Source organism: Bombina bombina, chromosome 10 (assembly GCF_027579735.1).
Source record: "Bombina bombina isolate aBomBom1 chromosome 10, aBomBom1.pri, whole genome shotgun sequence".
Classification (NCBI taxonomy): domain Eukaryota; kingdom Metazoa; phylum Chordata; class Amphibia; order Anura; family Bombinatoridae; genus Bombina; species Bombina bombina.
Genome location: NC_069508.1, coordinates 150,501,877 through 150,519,172, shown reverse-complemented (window position 1 = coordinate 150,519,172; position 17,296 = coordinate 150,501,877). Strand labels below are relative to the sequence as shown.

At 39.9% G+C, this 17,296-nt stretch overlaps 1 protein-coding gene across 1 annotated transcript in view; it reads right to left on the bottom strand.

The window, feature by feature from the left end:
- ARMH1 (armadillo like helical domain containing 1) overlaps positions 1 to 17,296 on the bottom strand; it is a 195,596-nt gene that overhangs the window by 87,084 nt on the left and 91,216 nt on the right. Inside the window, exon 7 of the mRNA XM_053693387.1 lies at positions 11,956 to 12,028. Within this exon, the coding sequence (XP_053549362.1) occupies positions 11,956 to 12,028 (73 nt within the window). The remainder of the gene's footprint in view (positions 1 to 11,955; positions 12,029 to 17,296) is intronic.

The following is a 17,296-nucleotide window of genomic DNA, read 5'->3' as shown; positions in this document are numbered from 1 at the left end:
TAGAATACGAGCTCACTCCTATTGGCTGATTGGATCAGCCAATAGGATGAAAGCTCAATCCTATTGACTGATTGCAACAGCCAATAGGATTTTTTAACCTTAATTCCAATTGGCTGATAGAATTCTATCAGCCAATTGGAATCTAATGGACGCCATCTTGGATGACGTCATTTAAAGGAACCTTCACTCGGGAAAAAGACGTCGTAAGAAGAGGATGCTACGTGTCAGATGTCTGGAAGATGGAGCTGCTCTGCGCCGGATGGATGAAGATAGAAGATGCCATCTGGGTGAAGACTTCTGCAGGCTTGGATGAAGACTTCGGTCGCTTGGATGAGGACTTCTACCGGCTTCTTGGAGGATGGATGTCGGATCTTCAAAACTGTAAGTCGATCTTCAGGGGTTAGTGTTAGGATTTTTTAAGGGTTTATTGGGTGGGTTTTAGTTTTAGATTAGGGTTTGGGCTGCAATAGAGCTAAATGCCCCTTTAAGGGCAATGCCCATCCAAATGCCCTTTTCAGGGCAATGGGGAGTTTAGTTTTTTTTTAGTTAGGTTTTTATTTGGGGGGTTGGTTGTGTGGGTGGTGGGTTTTACCGTTGGGGGGGGGGGTATTTGTATTTTTTATTTACAGGGAAAAGAGCTGATTTCTAAACTAAATTAACCTATTAACCATTAAACCTAACAACCCGCTAACTTTATATTAACTCATCCCTATCTTATAATAAATTTAAACTTACCTTTAAAATTACATTAAACTATATTAAACTAATAATTTACCTACCCTAACTATTATACTAAAATTACATTAAACTACAAATTAAATTAAATATATTATATATTTAAAAACCTAACCCTACTCAAATAATTTAATTCTACAATTAAAATTACAAAGTTACAAAAAATTAACAACTAAGTTACAAAAAATAACAAACACTAAGTTACAAAAAAAATAAAAACTAAGTTACACAAAATAAAAAAGAAATTATCAAAGATTTAAACTAAATTACACCTAATCTAAGAGCCCTATGAAAATAACCCCCCCAACCTACAATAAACTACATATAGCCCTTAAAAGGGCCTTTTGCGGGGCATTGCCCCAAAGAAATCAGCTCTTTTACCTGTAAATAAAAAATACAAATACCCCCAACAGTAAAACCCACCACCCACACAACCAACCCCCCAAATAAAAACCTAACTAAAAAAACCTAAGCTCCCCATTGCCCTGAAAAGGGCATTTGGATGGGCATTGCCCTTAAAAGGGCATTTAGCTCTATTGCAGCCCAAACCCTAATCTAAAACTAAAACCCACTCAATAAACCCTTAAAAAATCCTAACACTAACCCCTGAAGATCGACTTACAGTTTTGAAGATCCGACATCCATCCTCCAAGAAGCCGGTAGAAGTCCTCATCCAAGCAGTCGAAGTCTTCATCCAAGCCCGCAGAAGTCTTCACCCAGACGGCATCTTCTATCTTCATCCATCCGGCGCAGAGCGGCTCCATCTTCCAGACATTCGACGCGGAGCATCCTCTTCTTATGACGTCTTCTTCCCGAATGAAGGTTCTTTTAAATGACGTCATCCAAGATGGCGTCCCTTAGATTCTGATTGGCTGATAGAATTCTATCAGCCAATCGGAATTAAGGTTGAAAAAATCCTATTGGCTGTTGCAATCAGCCAATAGGATTGAGCTTGCATTCTATTGGCTATTCCAATCAGCCAATAGAATACGAGCTCACTCCTATTGGCTTATTGGATCAGCCAATAGGATGAAAGCTCAATCCTATTGACTGATTGCAACAGCCAATAGGATTTTTTCAACCTTAATTCCGATTGGCTGATAGAATTCTATCAGCCAATTGGAATCTAATGGACGCCATCTTGGATAACGTCATTTAAAGGAACCTTCATTCTGGAAAAAGACGTCGTAAGAAGAGGATGCTACGTGTCGGATGTCTGGAAGATGGAGCTGCTCTGCGCCGGATGGATGAAGATAGAAGATGCCGTCTGGGTGAAGACTTCTGCGGGCTTGGATGAAGACTTCGGTCGCTTGGATGAGGACTTCTGCCGGCTTCTTGGAGGATGGATGTCGGATCTTCAAAACTGTAAGTCGATCTTCAGGGGTTAGTGTTAGGATTTTTTAAGGGTTTATTGGGTGGGTTTTAGTTTTAGATTAGGGTTTGGGCTGCAATAGAGCTAAATGCCCCTTTAAGGGCAATGCCCATCCAAATGCCCTTTTCAGGGCAATGGGGAGTTTAGTTTTTTTTTAGTTAGGTTTTAATTTGGGGGGTTGGTTGTGTGGGTGGTGGGTTTTACCGTTGGGGGGGGGGGTATTTGTATTTTTTATTTACAGGGAAAAACACAATTTATGCTTACCTGATAAATTTATTTCTCTTGTGGTGTATCCAGTCCACGGATCATCCATTACTTGTGGGATATTCTCATTCCCAACAGGAAGTTGCAAGATGACACCCACAGCAAAGCTGTAATATAGCTCCTCCCCTAACTGTCATAGCCAGTCATTCGACCGAAAACAAGCCGAGAAAGGAGGAACCATAGGGTGCAGGGGTTACTGTAGTTTAAATTTAAAAATTACCTGCCTTAAAATGACAGGGCGGGCCGTGGACTGGATACACCACAAGAGAAATAAATTTATCAGGTAAGCATAAATTGTGTTTTCTCTTGTAAGGTGTATCCAGTCCACGGATCATCCATTACTTGTGGGATACCAATACCAAAGCTAAAGTACACGGATGAAGGGAGGGACAAGGCAGGAACTTAAATGGAAGGAACCACTGCCCGTAAAACCTCTCCCCCAAATACAGCCTCTGAAGAAGCAAAAGTATCAAATTTGTAAAATTTTGAAAAAATATGAAGTGAAGACCAAGTCTTCGCCTTGCAAATCTGATCAAAAGAAGCCTCATTTTTAAAGGCCCAAGTGGAAGCCACAGCTCTAGTGGAATGAGCTGTAATCCTTTCAGGAGGCTGCTGTCCAGCAGTCTCATAGGCTAAGCGGATTAAGCTTCTTAGTCAAAAAGAAAAAGAGGTTGCCGAAGCCTTTTGACCTCTCCTCTGTCCAGAGTAGACAACAAACAAAGCAGATGTTTGACGAAAATCTTTAGTAGCTTGTAAGTAAAACTTTAAAGCATGGACCACGTCCAGATTGTGTAACACAAGGATGGAACAACAATCTCTTGATTGATATTCTTGTTAGATACCACCTTATGTAAGAACCCAGGTTTGGTACGCAGGACTACCTTATCCGTATGAAAAATCAGATAAGGAGAATCACATTGTAAGGCAGATAGCTCAGACTCTACGAGCCGAGGAAATAGCTACCAAAAAAAGAACTTTCCAAGATAAAAGCTTGATCTATGGAATGAAGAGGTTCAAACGGAACTCCTTGAAGAACCTTAAGAACCAAGTTTAAGCTCCATGGTGGAGCAACAGGTTTAAACACAGGCTTGATTCTAACTAAAGCCTGACAAAATGCCTGAACGTCTGGAACATCTGCCAGACGCTTAATTAGCTGACAATCCTTTTTCCAAATCTTCTTGGAGAAAAGATAATATCCTAGAAATCCTGACCTTACTCCATGAGTAACCCTTGGATTCACACCAATAAAGATATCTACGCCATACCTTATGGTAAATTTTCCTGGTGACAGGCTTTCGTGCCTGTCTTAAGGCATCAATAACTGACTCGGAGAAGCCACGCTTTGATAAAATCAAGCGTTCAATCTCCGGGCAGTCAGCCTCAGAGAAATTAGATTTGGATAGTTGAAAGGACCCTGAAGTAGAAGGTCCTGTTTCAGAGGCAGAGACCATGGTGGAAAGGATGACATGTCCACTAGATCTGCATACCAGGTCCTGCGTGGCCACGCAGGTGCTATCAGAATCACCGATGCTCTCTCCTGCTTGATCTTGGCAATCAGTCGAGGGAGCAGAGGAAACGGTGGAAACACATAAGCCAGGTTGAAAGACCAGGGCGCTGCTAGAGCATCTATCAGTGTCGCCTTGGGATCCCTGGACCTGGATCCGTAACACGGAAGCTTGGCGTTCTGGCGAGATGCCATGAGATCCAGTTCTGGTTTGCCCCAACGATGAATCAGTTGTGCAAATACCTCCGGATGGAGTTCCCACTCTCCCGGATGAAAAGTCTGACGACTTAGAAAATCCGCCTCCCTGTGCTCTACACCTGGGATATGGATAGCTGATAGGTGGCAAGAGTGAATCTCTGCCCAGCGAATTATTTTTGAAACTTCTAACATCTCTAGGGAACTTCTCGTTCCCCCTTGATGGTTGATGTAAGCTACAGTCGTGATGTTGTCCGACTGAAATCTGATGTACCTCAGAGTTGCTAACTGAGGCCAAGCCTGAAGAGCCTTGAATATCGCTCTTAGTTCCAGAATATTTAATGGAAGGAGAGACTCCTCCTGAGTCCACGATCCCTGAGCCTTCAGGGAATTCCAGACTGCACCCCAACCTAGAAGGCTGGCATCTGTCGTAACAATTGTCCAATCTGGCCTGCGAAAGGTCATACCTTTGGACAGATGGACCCGAGATAGCCACCAGAGAAGAGAATCCCTGGTCTCTTGGTCCAGATTCAGTTGAGGGGACAAATCTGTGTAATCCCTGTTCCACTGACTGAGCATGCATAGTTGCAGTGGTCTGAGATGTAAGCGTGCAAACGGCACTATGTTCATTGCCGCTACCATTAAGCCGATTACTTCCATACACTGGACCACCGAAGGGCGCGGAATGGAATGAAGAACCCGGCAGGAATTTAGAAGCTTTGATAACCTGGACTCCGTCAGGTGAATTTTCATTTCTACAGAATCTATCAGAGTCCCTAGAAAGGAAACTCTTGTGAGTGGGGATAGAGAACTCTTTTCCTCGTTCACTTTCCACCCATGCGACCACAGAAATGCCAGTACTACGTCCGTATGAGACTTGGCAATTTGGAAGATTGACGCCTGTATCAAGATGTCGTCTAAATAAGGGGCTATTGCTATGCCCCGCGGCCTTAGGACCGCCATAAGCGACCCTAGAACCTTTGTAAAGATTCTTGGGGCTGTAGCTAATCCCAAGGGAAGAGCTACAACTGGTAATGCCTGTCTTGAAAGGCAAACCTGAGAAACCGATGATGATCTTTGTGTATCGGAATGTGAAGATAAGCATCCTTTAGATACACTGTAGTCATATATTGACCCTCCTGGATCAGTGGTAGGATGGTACGAATAGTTTCCATCTTGAACGACGGAACTCTGAGGAATTTGTTTAAGATCTTTAGATCCAAAATTGGTCTGAAGGTTCCCTCTTTTTTGGGAACCACAAACAGATTTGAGTAAAAACCCTGTCCCTGTTCCTCCTTTGGAACTGGATGGATCACTCCCATAACTAGGAGGTCTCGTACACAGTGTAAGAATGCCTCTCTCTTTATCTGGTGTGCAGATAATTGTGAAAGGTGAAATCTCCCTTTTGGGGGGGAAGCTTTGAAGTCCAGAAGATATCCCTGGGATATAATTTCCAACGCCCAGGAATCCTAAACATCTCTTGCCCACGCCTGGGAAAAAAGTGAAAGTCTGCCCCCTACTAGATCCGTTCCCGGATAGGGGGGCGTTCCTTTATGCTGTCTTAGAGGCAGCAGCAGGCTTTTTTTACCTGCTTACCTTTTTTCCAGGTCAGGTTTGGTCTCCAGACCGTCTTGGATTGAGCAAAAGTTCCCTCTTGTTTATTATTAGAGGAAGTTGATGCCGCACCTGCCTTGAAGTTTTGAAAGGCACGAAAATTAGACTGTTTGGCCCTAGATTTGGACCTGTCCTGAGGAAGGGCATGACCTTTTCCTCCAGTGATATCAGCAATAATCTCCTTCAACCAGGCCCGAATAGGGTCTGCCCCTTGAAGGGAATGTTAAGTAGCTTAGATTTTGAAGTCACGTCAGCTGACCATGATCTAAGCCATAGCGCTCTGCGCGCCTGTATAGCAAAACCAGAATTCTTAGCCGTTAGTTTAGTCAAATGAACAATGGCATCAGAATAAAAGAATTGGCTAGCTTAAGTGCTCTAAGTTTGCCAAGTATGTCATCCAATGGAGTCGCTACCTGTAAAGCCTCTTCCAGAGACTCACACCAGTACGCCGCAGCAGCAGTGACAGGGACAATGCATGCAAGGGGCTGTAGGATAAAACCTTGTTGAATAAATATTTTCTTAAGGTAACCTCTAATTTTTTATCCATTGGATCTAAAAAAACAAAACAAAACAAAAGCACAACTGTCCTCGACAGGGATAGTAGTACGCTTTACTAGAGTAGAAACTGCTCCCTCCACCTTAGGGACTGACTGCCATAAGTCCCGTGTGGTGGCGTCTATTGGAAACATTTTTCTAAAAATAGGAGGGGAAGAGAACGGCACACCTGGTCTATCCCATTCCTTATTAATAATTTCTGTAAACCTTTTAGGTATTTGGAAAAACATCAGTACACACCAGCACTGCAAAGTATTTATCCAGTCTACACAATTTCTCTGGCACTGCAATGGTATCACAGTCATTCAGAGCAGCTAAAACCTCTCTAAGCAACACGCGGAGGTGTTCAAGCTTAAATTTAAATGTAGAAATATTAGAATCAGGTATCTTTCCTGAGTCATTAACATCACCCACTGACTGAAGCTCTCTTTCCTCAGCTTCTGCATATTGTGAGGCAGTATCAGACATGGTTCTTAAAGCGTCAGTATGCTCTGCATTTTGTCTCACCCCAGAGCTATCTCGCTTACCTCTAAGTTCAGGTAGTCTGGCTAATACCGCTGACAGTGTATTATCCATGACTGCCGCCATGTCTTGTAAAGTAAATGATATGGGCGCCCTAGATGTACTTGGCGCCATTTGAGCGTGAGTCCCTTAAGCGGGAGTCAAAGGGTCTGACACGTGGGGAAAGTTAGTCGGCATAACTTCCCCCTCGTCATATTCCTCTGGTGATAAATTTTTTAAAGACAGAAAATGATCTTTATTGCATAAAATGAAATCAGTACATTTGGTACACATTCTAAGAGGGGGTTCCACCATGGCTTTTAAACATAATAAACAAGGAGTTTCTTCTATGTCAGACATGTTTATACAGAATAGCAATGAGACTAGCAAGCTTGGAAAACACTTTAAATCAAGTTAACAAGCAAATATAAAAAATGGTACTGTGCCTTTAAGAGAAACAAATTTTGTCAGAATTTGAAAAACAGTGAAAAAATGCAGTAAATCAAACGAAATTTTTACAGTGTGTATAATAGGCTAACAGAGCATTGCACCAACTTGCAAATGGATGATTAACCCCTTAGTTCAAAAAACGGATCAAAAAAACGAAATAGACATTTTTTAACAGTCACAACCAACTGCCACAGCAAGCTGTGGCCCTACCTTCCCCAATAAACGACTTTGGAAAGCCTTTGGGCCCTTTAGAGATGTCCTATAGCATTCAGAGGGCCTTTGAGGGAAGCTGGATGTCACAGTTTGTAATTTTAACTGCACCAACTGTAACTTTTATACTACAACAGTGGAAATTGTTTCAAGTCAAAATTTAAGCCAGCCATGTGGAAAAAACTAGGCCCCAATAAAGTTTTATCACCAAAGCATATATAAAAACGATTAAACATGCCAGCAAACGTTTTATATTGCAATATCATAAGGGTATTACCCCTGGGAGTAAGCATGATACCAGTCGTTATTAAATCACTGTATTCAGGCTTAACTTACATTAATCCGGTATCAGCAGCATTTTCTAGTGTTTTCCATCTCTAGAAAAAATTATAACTGCACATACCTGATAGCAGAATAAACTGCACGCCATTCTCTCGCTGAAGTTACCTCATCTGTGTAATCCCCTCAGACATATATGAGAATAGCAATGGATCTTAGTTACAACCTGCTAAGATCATAGAAACCTCAGGCAGATTCTTCTTCTATTTACTGCCTGAGATAAAATAGCACAACACCGGTACTATTTAAAAATAACAAACTTTTGATTGAAGAAAATAAACTAACTATATTTAACCACTCTCTCCTACAACGACCTAGCTTGTTGAGAGTTGCAAGAGAATGACTGGCTATGACAGTTAGGGGAGGAGCTATATTACAGCTTTGCTGTGGGTGTCATCTTGCAACTTCCTGTTGGGAATGAGAATATCCCACAAGTAATGGATGATCCGTGGACTGGATACACCTTACAAGAGAAAGAGCTGATTTCTTTGGGGCAATACCCCGCAAAAGGCCCTTTTAATTAATTATTATTGTAGGTTAGGGTTTTTTTTATTTTGGGGGCTTTTTTATTTTCATAGGGCTCTTAGATTAGGTATAATTAGTTTAAATCTTTGATATTTTCTTTTTTATTTTGTGTAATTTAGTGTTTTTGTTTTTTTTTGTAACAGTGTTTGTCATTTTGTCTAACTTTGTTGTTAGTTTTTTTTAAATTTGTACATTTTTATTGTAGATTTAAATTATTTGAGTAGGGTTAGGTGTTTAAATATATAATATATTTAATTTAATTTGTAGCTTATTGTAATTTTAGTATAACAGTTAGGGTAGATGAATTAATAGTTTAATATAGTTTAATGTAATTTTAGTATAATAGTTAGGGTAGATTAATTATTAGTTTAATGTAATTTTAGTATAATAGTTAGGGTAGATTAATTATTAGTTTAATATAGTTTAATGTAATTTTAGTATAGGTTAGGGTAGATTAATTATTAGTTTAATATGGTTTAATGTAATTTTAGTATAATAGTTAGGGTAGATTAATTATTAGTTTAATATAGTTTAATTTAATTGTAAAGGTAAGTTTAAATTTATTACAAGATAAGGATGAGTTAATATTTAATATAAAGTTAGTGGGTTGTTAGGTTTAGGGGTTAATAGTTTAATTTAGTTTATGGCGATGTGGGGGGCTGGCGGTTTAGGGGTTAATACATGTATTTAGTTGCGGTGGGCTCCGGGACCGGCGGGATAGGGGTTAATAACTTTATGTAGGTGGCGGCTGTGTAGGGGCGGCAGATTAGGGGTTAATAAGTATAATGTAGGTGGTGGCAGTGTAGGGGGCGGCAGATTAGGGGTGTTTAGACTCGGGGAAAGTGTTAGGGTGTTCGGTGTAAACATAACTTTTATTCTCTCATAGGAATCAATGGGATATTGGGCAGCAGCGAACATAAGCTTTCGCTGCTTTCAGACTCCCATTGATTCCTATGGAATCCCCCGCCTCCAGGGCGGCGGATTGAAAAGCAGGTACGCTGGGCCAGAATAGTGGCGAGCGTACCTGGTAGGTACTTGATAAATGGCAAAAGTAGTCAGATAGTGCCGAATTTGCCTTCAGAACATCTGTAGTGACGTAAGCATCGATCTGTGTCGGACTGAGACTGGCGGATCGTATGTTACGTCACAAATTTCAACTTTTGCCGGTCTGTAGGCTTTGATAAATAAGGCGAATCAGGCTCGCCACAATTACGCTGCGGAATTTAAGCGTATTTGCGGTTGACGGCTTGATAAATAGGCCTCTATATCTTTACATATAAATCCATGCGTCTGCTTTTTTTTTCTAACACCTGAGAGATCCTATCTTTGAGACCTTATAACTTTTGTGTGCAATATTTTTTTTAAATAAATTTGTTTTAGACAGTGTTAATATGAGTGTAACTGTACTTTGTAATGTGTTTTTGAAGTGTTTCATTCAACTTTTATGTTATGCAAAACCGTTAACTACAGTTCTTCAAACGCGAAAAGGAATTGTTTCGTAAAAAGGCGAATGTGTGCGCGCAATCATGATTTTTCAAGACTTGTAATACTTGCGCAATGGAAATTGATTGCGAAAAGACCACATCATGCGCGCGGGGAACTCATAACGCGCTAAATTGTAATCTTGCCCAAAAAGAGGTGTCTCAGAAACCTCACTGACAGGAGAAGGGGCTGTCCGAGAGCATTCCCCGGGAGCGATCAAGCTTTTCACCTAAATGAATTGATTAAGATTCTATTTTCCATTAAACCTTAGAGAAGTTCTAACTCCCAGGGTGTTATACTTTCAGGCTATGGACAATACCTCATGTAACAGTAAACCTTGAATACTCTATAAAGGGCTAGATTACAAGTGGAGCGCTAAATGAATCGCTTGTGATAGTAATAAGCGATCCAAACAGTTACCAGAGGTCAGACCTCTGGTTAATTTTTTATCTGTCCCCCCAATTGCCCCCAAACTTAAGTGTTTGTTTTCTTTTTAACCGCTTAGTGACCAGCGACGTACCCTGTAATTAGCAGTTTTTGGGGCTAAAGTTGGCGGCTGAAAAGTGCCTTTATATTGCGGTCTATAGGAATTCTGTGTTCCCTGTAAATATATATGTAAATGCTTATATACATATATATTTATGTGTTTATATGTGTATATAAGCATATACATATATATTTATATATTTATATATAAATATATTTATATATTTATATTTTATATACTTACCCCCTGTGCTGCGCTAGTTCTCATGCCGTGTATGACGGCATGAGAATGAGGCTCCCACTGGAAGCGTGCACTCGTGAGCGCAATGCTTCCCAGCAATGCGAACACAAGCTTGCGTTTGCATTGCGCTCAACTTGTAATACCAGCAAAAATGTGCGTGTGCTGGTATTACTCAGTGTAGGGCAAATATCGCTTTCGCAAAAGCGATATTCAGCGCTCCACTAGTTATCTAAATGTATTACTTGTCCTCAAACTGCCGACTAGTCCCTTCACAGTATTAAATGTATCGGATATTGCTCCTTTAGATTTATTTTTGCTCATTGAAACCATTGCCTTTTATGAACATCTGAGCACCTGGGTATGCATTTGTGTATAGAGAAAGGGAGATAAGGAGGTCTACTTTTTCTGCAATCTCAGCCCCTCAGCCAATGATCTTGAGAACAAGAGGTGGTCCTTTGGGAACACATGAAGAGAAAATATTATTTACAGTACAGTATTCCTTTACATGTATTTCCTTTCTGGATTTGATTTTACTAGAGGCTCCTCACTAAGTTATACAGATGTGTGCAATGCTAGACTAGAGTTGGAGTAAGCTCTTAAAGGGACATGAAACCCACATTTTTTCTTCCATGATTTAGAAAGAACATACAATGTTAAACAACTTTCTAATTTACTTCTATTGTCTAATTTGCTTCATTCTCTTGATATTCTTTGCTGAAAAGCATATCTAGATAGGCTCAGTAACTCCTGATTGGTGGCTGCACATAGAGGCCTTGTGTGATTGGCTCACTCATGTGCATCACTATTTCTTCAACAAACGATATATAAGAATGAAGCAAATTAGATAAGTGAAGTAAATTGGAATGTTGTTTAAAATTGTATTCTCTACCTGAATCATGAAAGAAAAATTTGGGGTTTAGTTTCCCTTTAAGAGCTGCTTCCTTAGAAGCCTGTTTAAAACAAAAAGACCTGTGAAAAAATAAACACTGTCTATTCTGCATTCTCAGTGGTTATTGGGTTAAAAGCCATATCAAATTATTCAATCCAAATCACTCTCCTCATTTGAGCAGGAGCTACGAGTGCTGCAGACACAAGAACAAAGCCGGGCAGAGCTGTGAGAGGGTTCAACACAGACTTTAATCTTCAGGAAGTTTCTACCTAGCCAAATGTTTTTATTTAGTGTAATGAGCTCTGTCAATAAAACATAAAAGAAAAATACACTAAGATAAATGGAGATTTTAATATATTTTTTAAAACCTGTGAGAGTTTTCCTTACTAGGCAATGGAAATCAATACAACAGTATCAGTTAAACATAAACATGTATTTCCTTCTAGGTTCATTTTAAACACATTTTAAATATACTTTATCATACAAGGAGATATTTTAACATGATTAATAACTGCTTTAGGATATGCATTGTAGAAATATTTTGGATACAATGTCCCTTTAATAATTAATAAAGAATAAATTCATATTCATACCCTATAGCTTTGGCGCATGCGGCTTGTTGAATATATACTGGTAAAGAGTCGGATAGTTGAGGCACAGATGGATCTAGAAAAAAAAATAATAAACACAATCAACATCTATGCTACCACAGTCACAGCTCCTAAATCTGTTTCAACAGTCTAGTTTCTAGAATCTCAAATATAAACATATAAACTCAATGCAGCATAAAAGTTAAAGCCATTCTGTAAGCTAATAAAGATTGTAGTCAGCCCTCTGGAAATGTACACAGGGTGCAGTCTCTTTTAAACCACTTGTGACTTTCACAGAGGAGACCTTTCCTACAGCATATCAGTCTGGTTCTATACAGAGCGACAAAACAACCGTGAAATACCAGACAATTCTTGTGAACAGCCAATTTATACAAATAACCACAGCCTCTAAGAAGCGGTCATTTCCTTCGAAAGCATAGCCGGCAAGTGGTCAATGTCTGCTTCCCCATCACCCTTTAGAAGACAAGGAGCATTTACATACTAGGCAAGGAAATAGCTGTGGTCTACAGGGATCACACACGGCTATAATAGCCTGCCATTTGATATTATACCAGGAAGGCAGCCTCTTTTAGCCCCCTTGTAACTTTCACAAAGAGAACGTTCCTGCAGTATATCAGTCTAGTTCTATTCATAAGACACCAGTGCAACTAATTCCAGATGCTTTTATTCATTTTACTAAAAGTATTATGCTCAGCAGTTAACAAAATGACAATATATCAGTGTAAATATTATTATTATTATCAGGTATTTGTAGAGCGCCAACAGATTCCGCAGCGCTGAGTGCAAACATTAGTTTTAAGGATAATAGAGATACTAAAACACAACAAAATAAAATCCTAGCAGAGCCAACAGTGGGCTCGTTTCCATCATGTCCCATACAAAGTATAGGAAGCCGCTAATCTTTAAATAATACCCAGTTTCCAATGCCCACGCAAACCGTAAATACACTGTCAGAGGCTGCCGATACACTAACAAAAATTACATCCAGCTCAACTAGGTGTAAAACAGGAAAAAGGTGCTATTTGAGACCTTTTTTCCATTGAAATCTAACCCGACACTTCAAAACCCCTCTATAGCAACTTATAATAAATGTATTAACCACTAAACCGCCATGCCGCCACATTGCAAAGTACCTATTTAAACTATTAACCCCTAATCTGCCATCCCCTCCACATCACAATTTATAATAAATGCATTAACCTCTAAACGACCATGCCCCACAACGCAAACTATCTATTAAATCTATTAACCCCCTAATCCACAATGCCTTCACAACGCAAACTATCTATTAAATCTATTAACCCCTAATCCGCAATGCCCCCACAATGCAAACTATTAAATTTATTAACCCCTAATCCGCCATGCCGCCACAAGCAAACTATCTATTTAAACTATTAACCCCTAATCCACCATTAACACACAACGCAATTAACCTTATAAATCTCTTAACCCCTAAACCGCCAAACCCCACAATACAAATAACTAATCAATAAGCCCCCTAACCTAACACCCCCTAAATTAACCCCATTACATAAATTAAAATAATACTAAATTACAATTAAAATAAAAAAGCTAACATTACTTAAAAAATAAAAAACTAAGTTTAAATTAAGCTAAAAATACAGAAAATAAAAAAGTCAAACATTACATAAAATAATAAACAAAATTGTCAAAAATAAAAAATTAAACCTAATCCCTATGAAAATAAAAAAAGCCCCCCAAAATAAAAACACCCTCTAATCTAATACTAAACTACCAATAGCCCTTAAAAGGGCCTTTTGTAGAGCATTGCCCTAAATTAAACAGTTATTTTACCTTAAAAAAAACCTTTAAAAAAACAGAATTTATGCTTACCTGATAAATTACTTTCTCCAACGGTGTGTCCGGTCCACGGCGTCATCCATAACTTGTGGGAATATTCTCTTCCCCAACAGGAAATGGCAAAGAGCACAGCAAAAGCTGTCCATATAGTCCCTCCTAGGCTCCGCCCACCCCAGTCATTCGACCGACGGACAGGAGAAAAAAAAAGGAGAAACCATAGGGTGCCGTGGTGACTGTAGTTAAAGAAAGAAATTTATCAAACCTGATTAAAAAACCAGGGCGGGCCGTGGACCGGACACACCGTTGGAGAAAGTAATTTATCAAGTAAGCATAAATTCTGTTTTCTCCAACATTGGTGTGTCCGGTCCACGGCGTCATCCATAACTTGTGGGAACCAATACCAAAGCTTTAGGACACGGATGAAGGGAGGGAGCCAATCAGGTTACCTAAACAGAAGGCACCACGGCTTGCAAAACCTTTCTCCCAAAAATAGCCTCCGAAGAAGCAAAAGTATCAAATTTGTAGAATTTGGCAAAAGTGTGCAGGGAAGACCAAGCCGCTGCCTTACATATCTGATCAACAGAAGCCTCGTTCTTGAAGGCCCATGTGGAAGCCACAGCCCTAGTAGAGTGAGCTGTGATTCGTTCGGGAGGCTGCCGTCCAGCAGTCTCGTAAGCCAATCGGATGATGCTTTTCGGCCAAAAGGAAAGAGAGGTAGCAGTAGCTTTTTGACCTCTCCTCTTGCCAGAATAAACGACAAACAGAGAAGACGTTTGTCTGAAATCCTTTGTTGCTTCTAAATAGAACTTTAACCCCTTAATGACCGGACCATTTTTCAATTTTCTTACCCTTAATGACAATGGCTATTTTTACATTTCTGCAGTGTTTGCGTTTAGCTGTAATTTTCCTCTTACTCGTTTACTGTACCCACACATATTATATACCGTTTTTCTCGTCATTAAATGGACTTTCTAAAGATACCATTATTTTCATCATATCTTATAATTTACTAAAAAAAATGATAAAATATGAGGAAAAAATGGAAAAAAACACACTTTTTCTAACTTTGACCCCCAAAATCTGTTACACATCTACAATCACCAAAAAACACCCATGCTAAATAGCTTATAAATTTTGTCCTGAGTTTAGAAATACCCAATGTTTACATGTTCTTTGCTTTTTTTGCAATTTATGGGGCAATAAATACAAGTAGCACTTTGCTATTTCCAAACCACTTTTTTTCAAAATTAGCCCTAGTTACTTTGGAACCCTGATATCTGTCAGGAATACCTGAATATCCCTTGACATGTATATATTTTGTTTTAGAAGACATCCCAAAGAATTGATCTAGGCCCATTTTGGTATATTTCATGCCACCATTTCACCGCCAAATGCGCTAAAAAAAAAAAAAAAAGTTCACTTTTTCACAAATTTTGTCACAAACTTTAGGTTTCCCACTGAAATTATTTACAAACAGCTTCTGCAATTATGGCACAAATGGTTGTAAATGCTTCTCTGGGATCCCCTTTTTCAGAAATAACAGACTTATATGGCTTTGTGGTTGCTTTTTGGTAATTAGAAGGCCGCTAAATGCCGCTGCAAACCACACATGTTTTATGCCCAGGAGTGAAGGGGTTAATTAGGGAGCTTGTAGGGAGCTTGTAGGGTTAATTTTAGCTTTAGTGTAGTGTAGTAGACAACCCCAAGTATTGATCTAGGCCCATTTTGGTATATTTTATGCCACCATTTCACCGCCAAATGCGAGCAAATAAAAAAAAAAAAACTTTACATTTTTCACAATTTTAGGTTTCTCACTGAAATTATTTACAAACAGCTTGTGCTATTATGGCAGAAATTGTTGTAAAAGCTTCTCTGGGATCCCCTTTGTTCAGAAATAGCAGATTTATATGGCTTTGGCGTTGCTTTTTGGTAATTAGAAGGCCGCTAAATGCTGCTGCGCACCACACGTGAATTATGCCCAGCAGTGAAGGGGTTAAATTAGGTAGCTTGTAGGGAGCTTGCAGGGTTAATTTTAGAGATCAGCCTCCCACCTGACACATCCCACTCCCTGATCCCTCCCAAACAGCTCTCTTCCCTCCCCCACCCCACAATTGTTACCGCCATCTTAAGTACTGGCAGAAAATCTGCCAGTACTAAATAAAAGAGTTTTTTTTTTTTTTTTAAAATAAAAATTATAAAATATTTTAGTTGTGATGGACCCCTGCCTTAGCACCAACCTCCCTGATCCCCCCCTCCAGCTCTCTAACCCTCTCCCCTACCTAATTACCGCCATCTTGGGTACTGGCAGCTGTCTGCCAGTACCCAGTTTGGCCCCACAAACCAAACTATTTTAATTTTATTTATAATTTTTATTTGTATGTTTAATTATTTCTGTAGTGTAGCAGCCCCCCCATAATACCCCCACCCCTCCCCCTCCCAGATCCTTTTAAATGTAAAAAAAAAAAAATAACTTTTTTTCCCCTTCCTTTTTCATTGGTGTCAGTGTGGCTAATGCGCGCATGTGCACGTGCACCCGCGCCCACACACACCCGTGCACGCGCGCATCGTGCACGCGCGCGCATCGTGCACGCGCGCGCACACGCTCCCTCCTCCCACCGGACAAAGGCACCATCGGCACCATCACTACCGGTGCAGAGAGGGCCACAGAGCGGCTCTCTCTGCATCTGAGTCTTGTAAAGGGGTATTGCAGGATGCCTCCATATCGAGGCATCACTGCAATACCCTCAGAGCTGCTGGAAGTGATTGTGATCACTTCCAGCACTCTGTTAGACAACTGACGTACCAGGTACGTCCATTGTCATTAACTGCTTGTTAATGCATGACGTACCTGGTACGTCAGTTGTCATTAAGGGGTTAAAGCATGTACTACATCTAAATTATGTAACAAACGTTCCTTCTTTGAAACTGGATTCGGACACAAAGAAGGCACAACTATTTCCTGGTTAATATTCTTGTTGGAAACAACCTTTGGAAGGAAACCAGGTTTAGTACGCAAAACAACCTTATCTGAATGGAACACCAGATAGGGCGGATTACACTGCAGAGCAGATAACTCTGAAACTCTTCTAGCAGAAGAAATAGCAACCAAAAACAGAACTTTCCAAGATAACAACTTGATATCTATAGAATGTAGAGGTTCAAACGAAACCCCTTGAAGAACTGAAAGAACTAAATTCAGACTCCAGGGAGGAGTCAAAGGTCTGTAAACAGGCTTGATCCTGACCAAAGCCTGAACAAAAGCTTGAACAGATAAAGCAGAAATCTGTCCTTTTAGAGAACTCGCTGATAATCCCTTATCCAAACCTTCTTGAAGAAAGGAAAGGATCCTATGAATTTTAATCTTACTCCATGAGAATCCCTTGGATTCACACCAACAGATATATCTTTTCCATATTTTATGGTAAATCTTTCTAGTTACAGGTTTTCTGGCTTGTACCAGAGTATCTATCACAGAAATCGAAAACCCACGCTTAGATAAAAT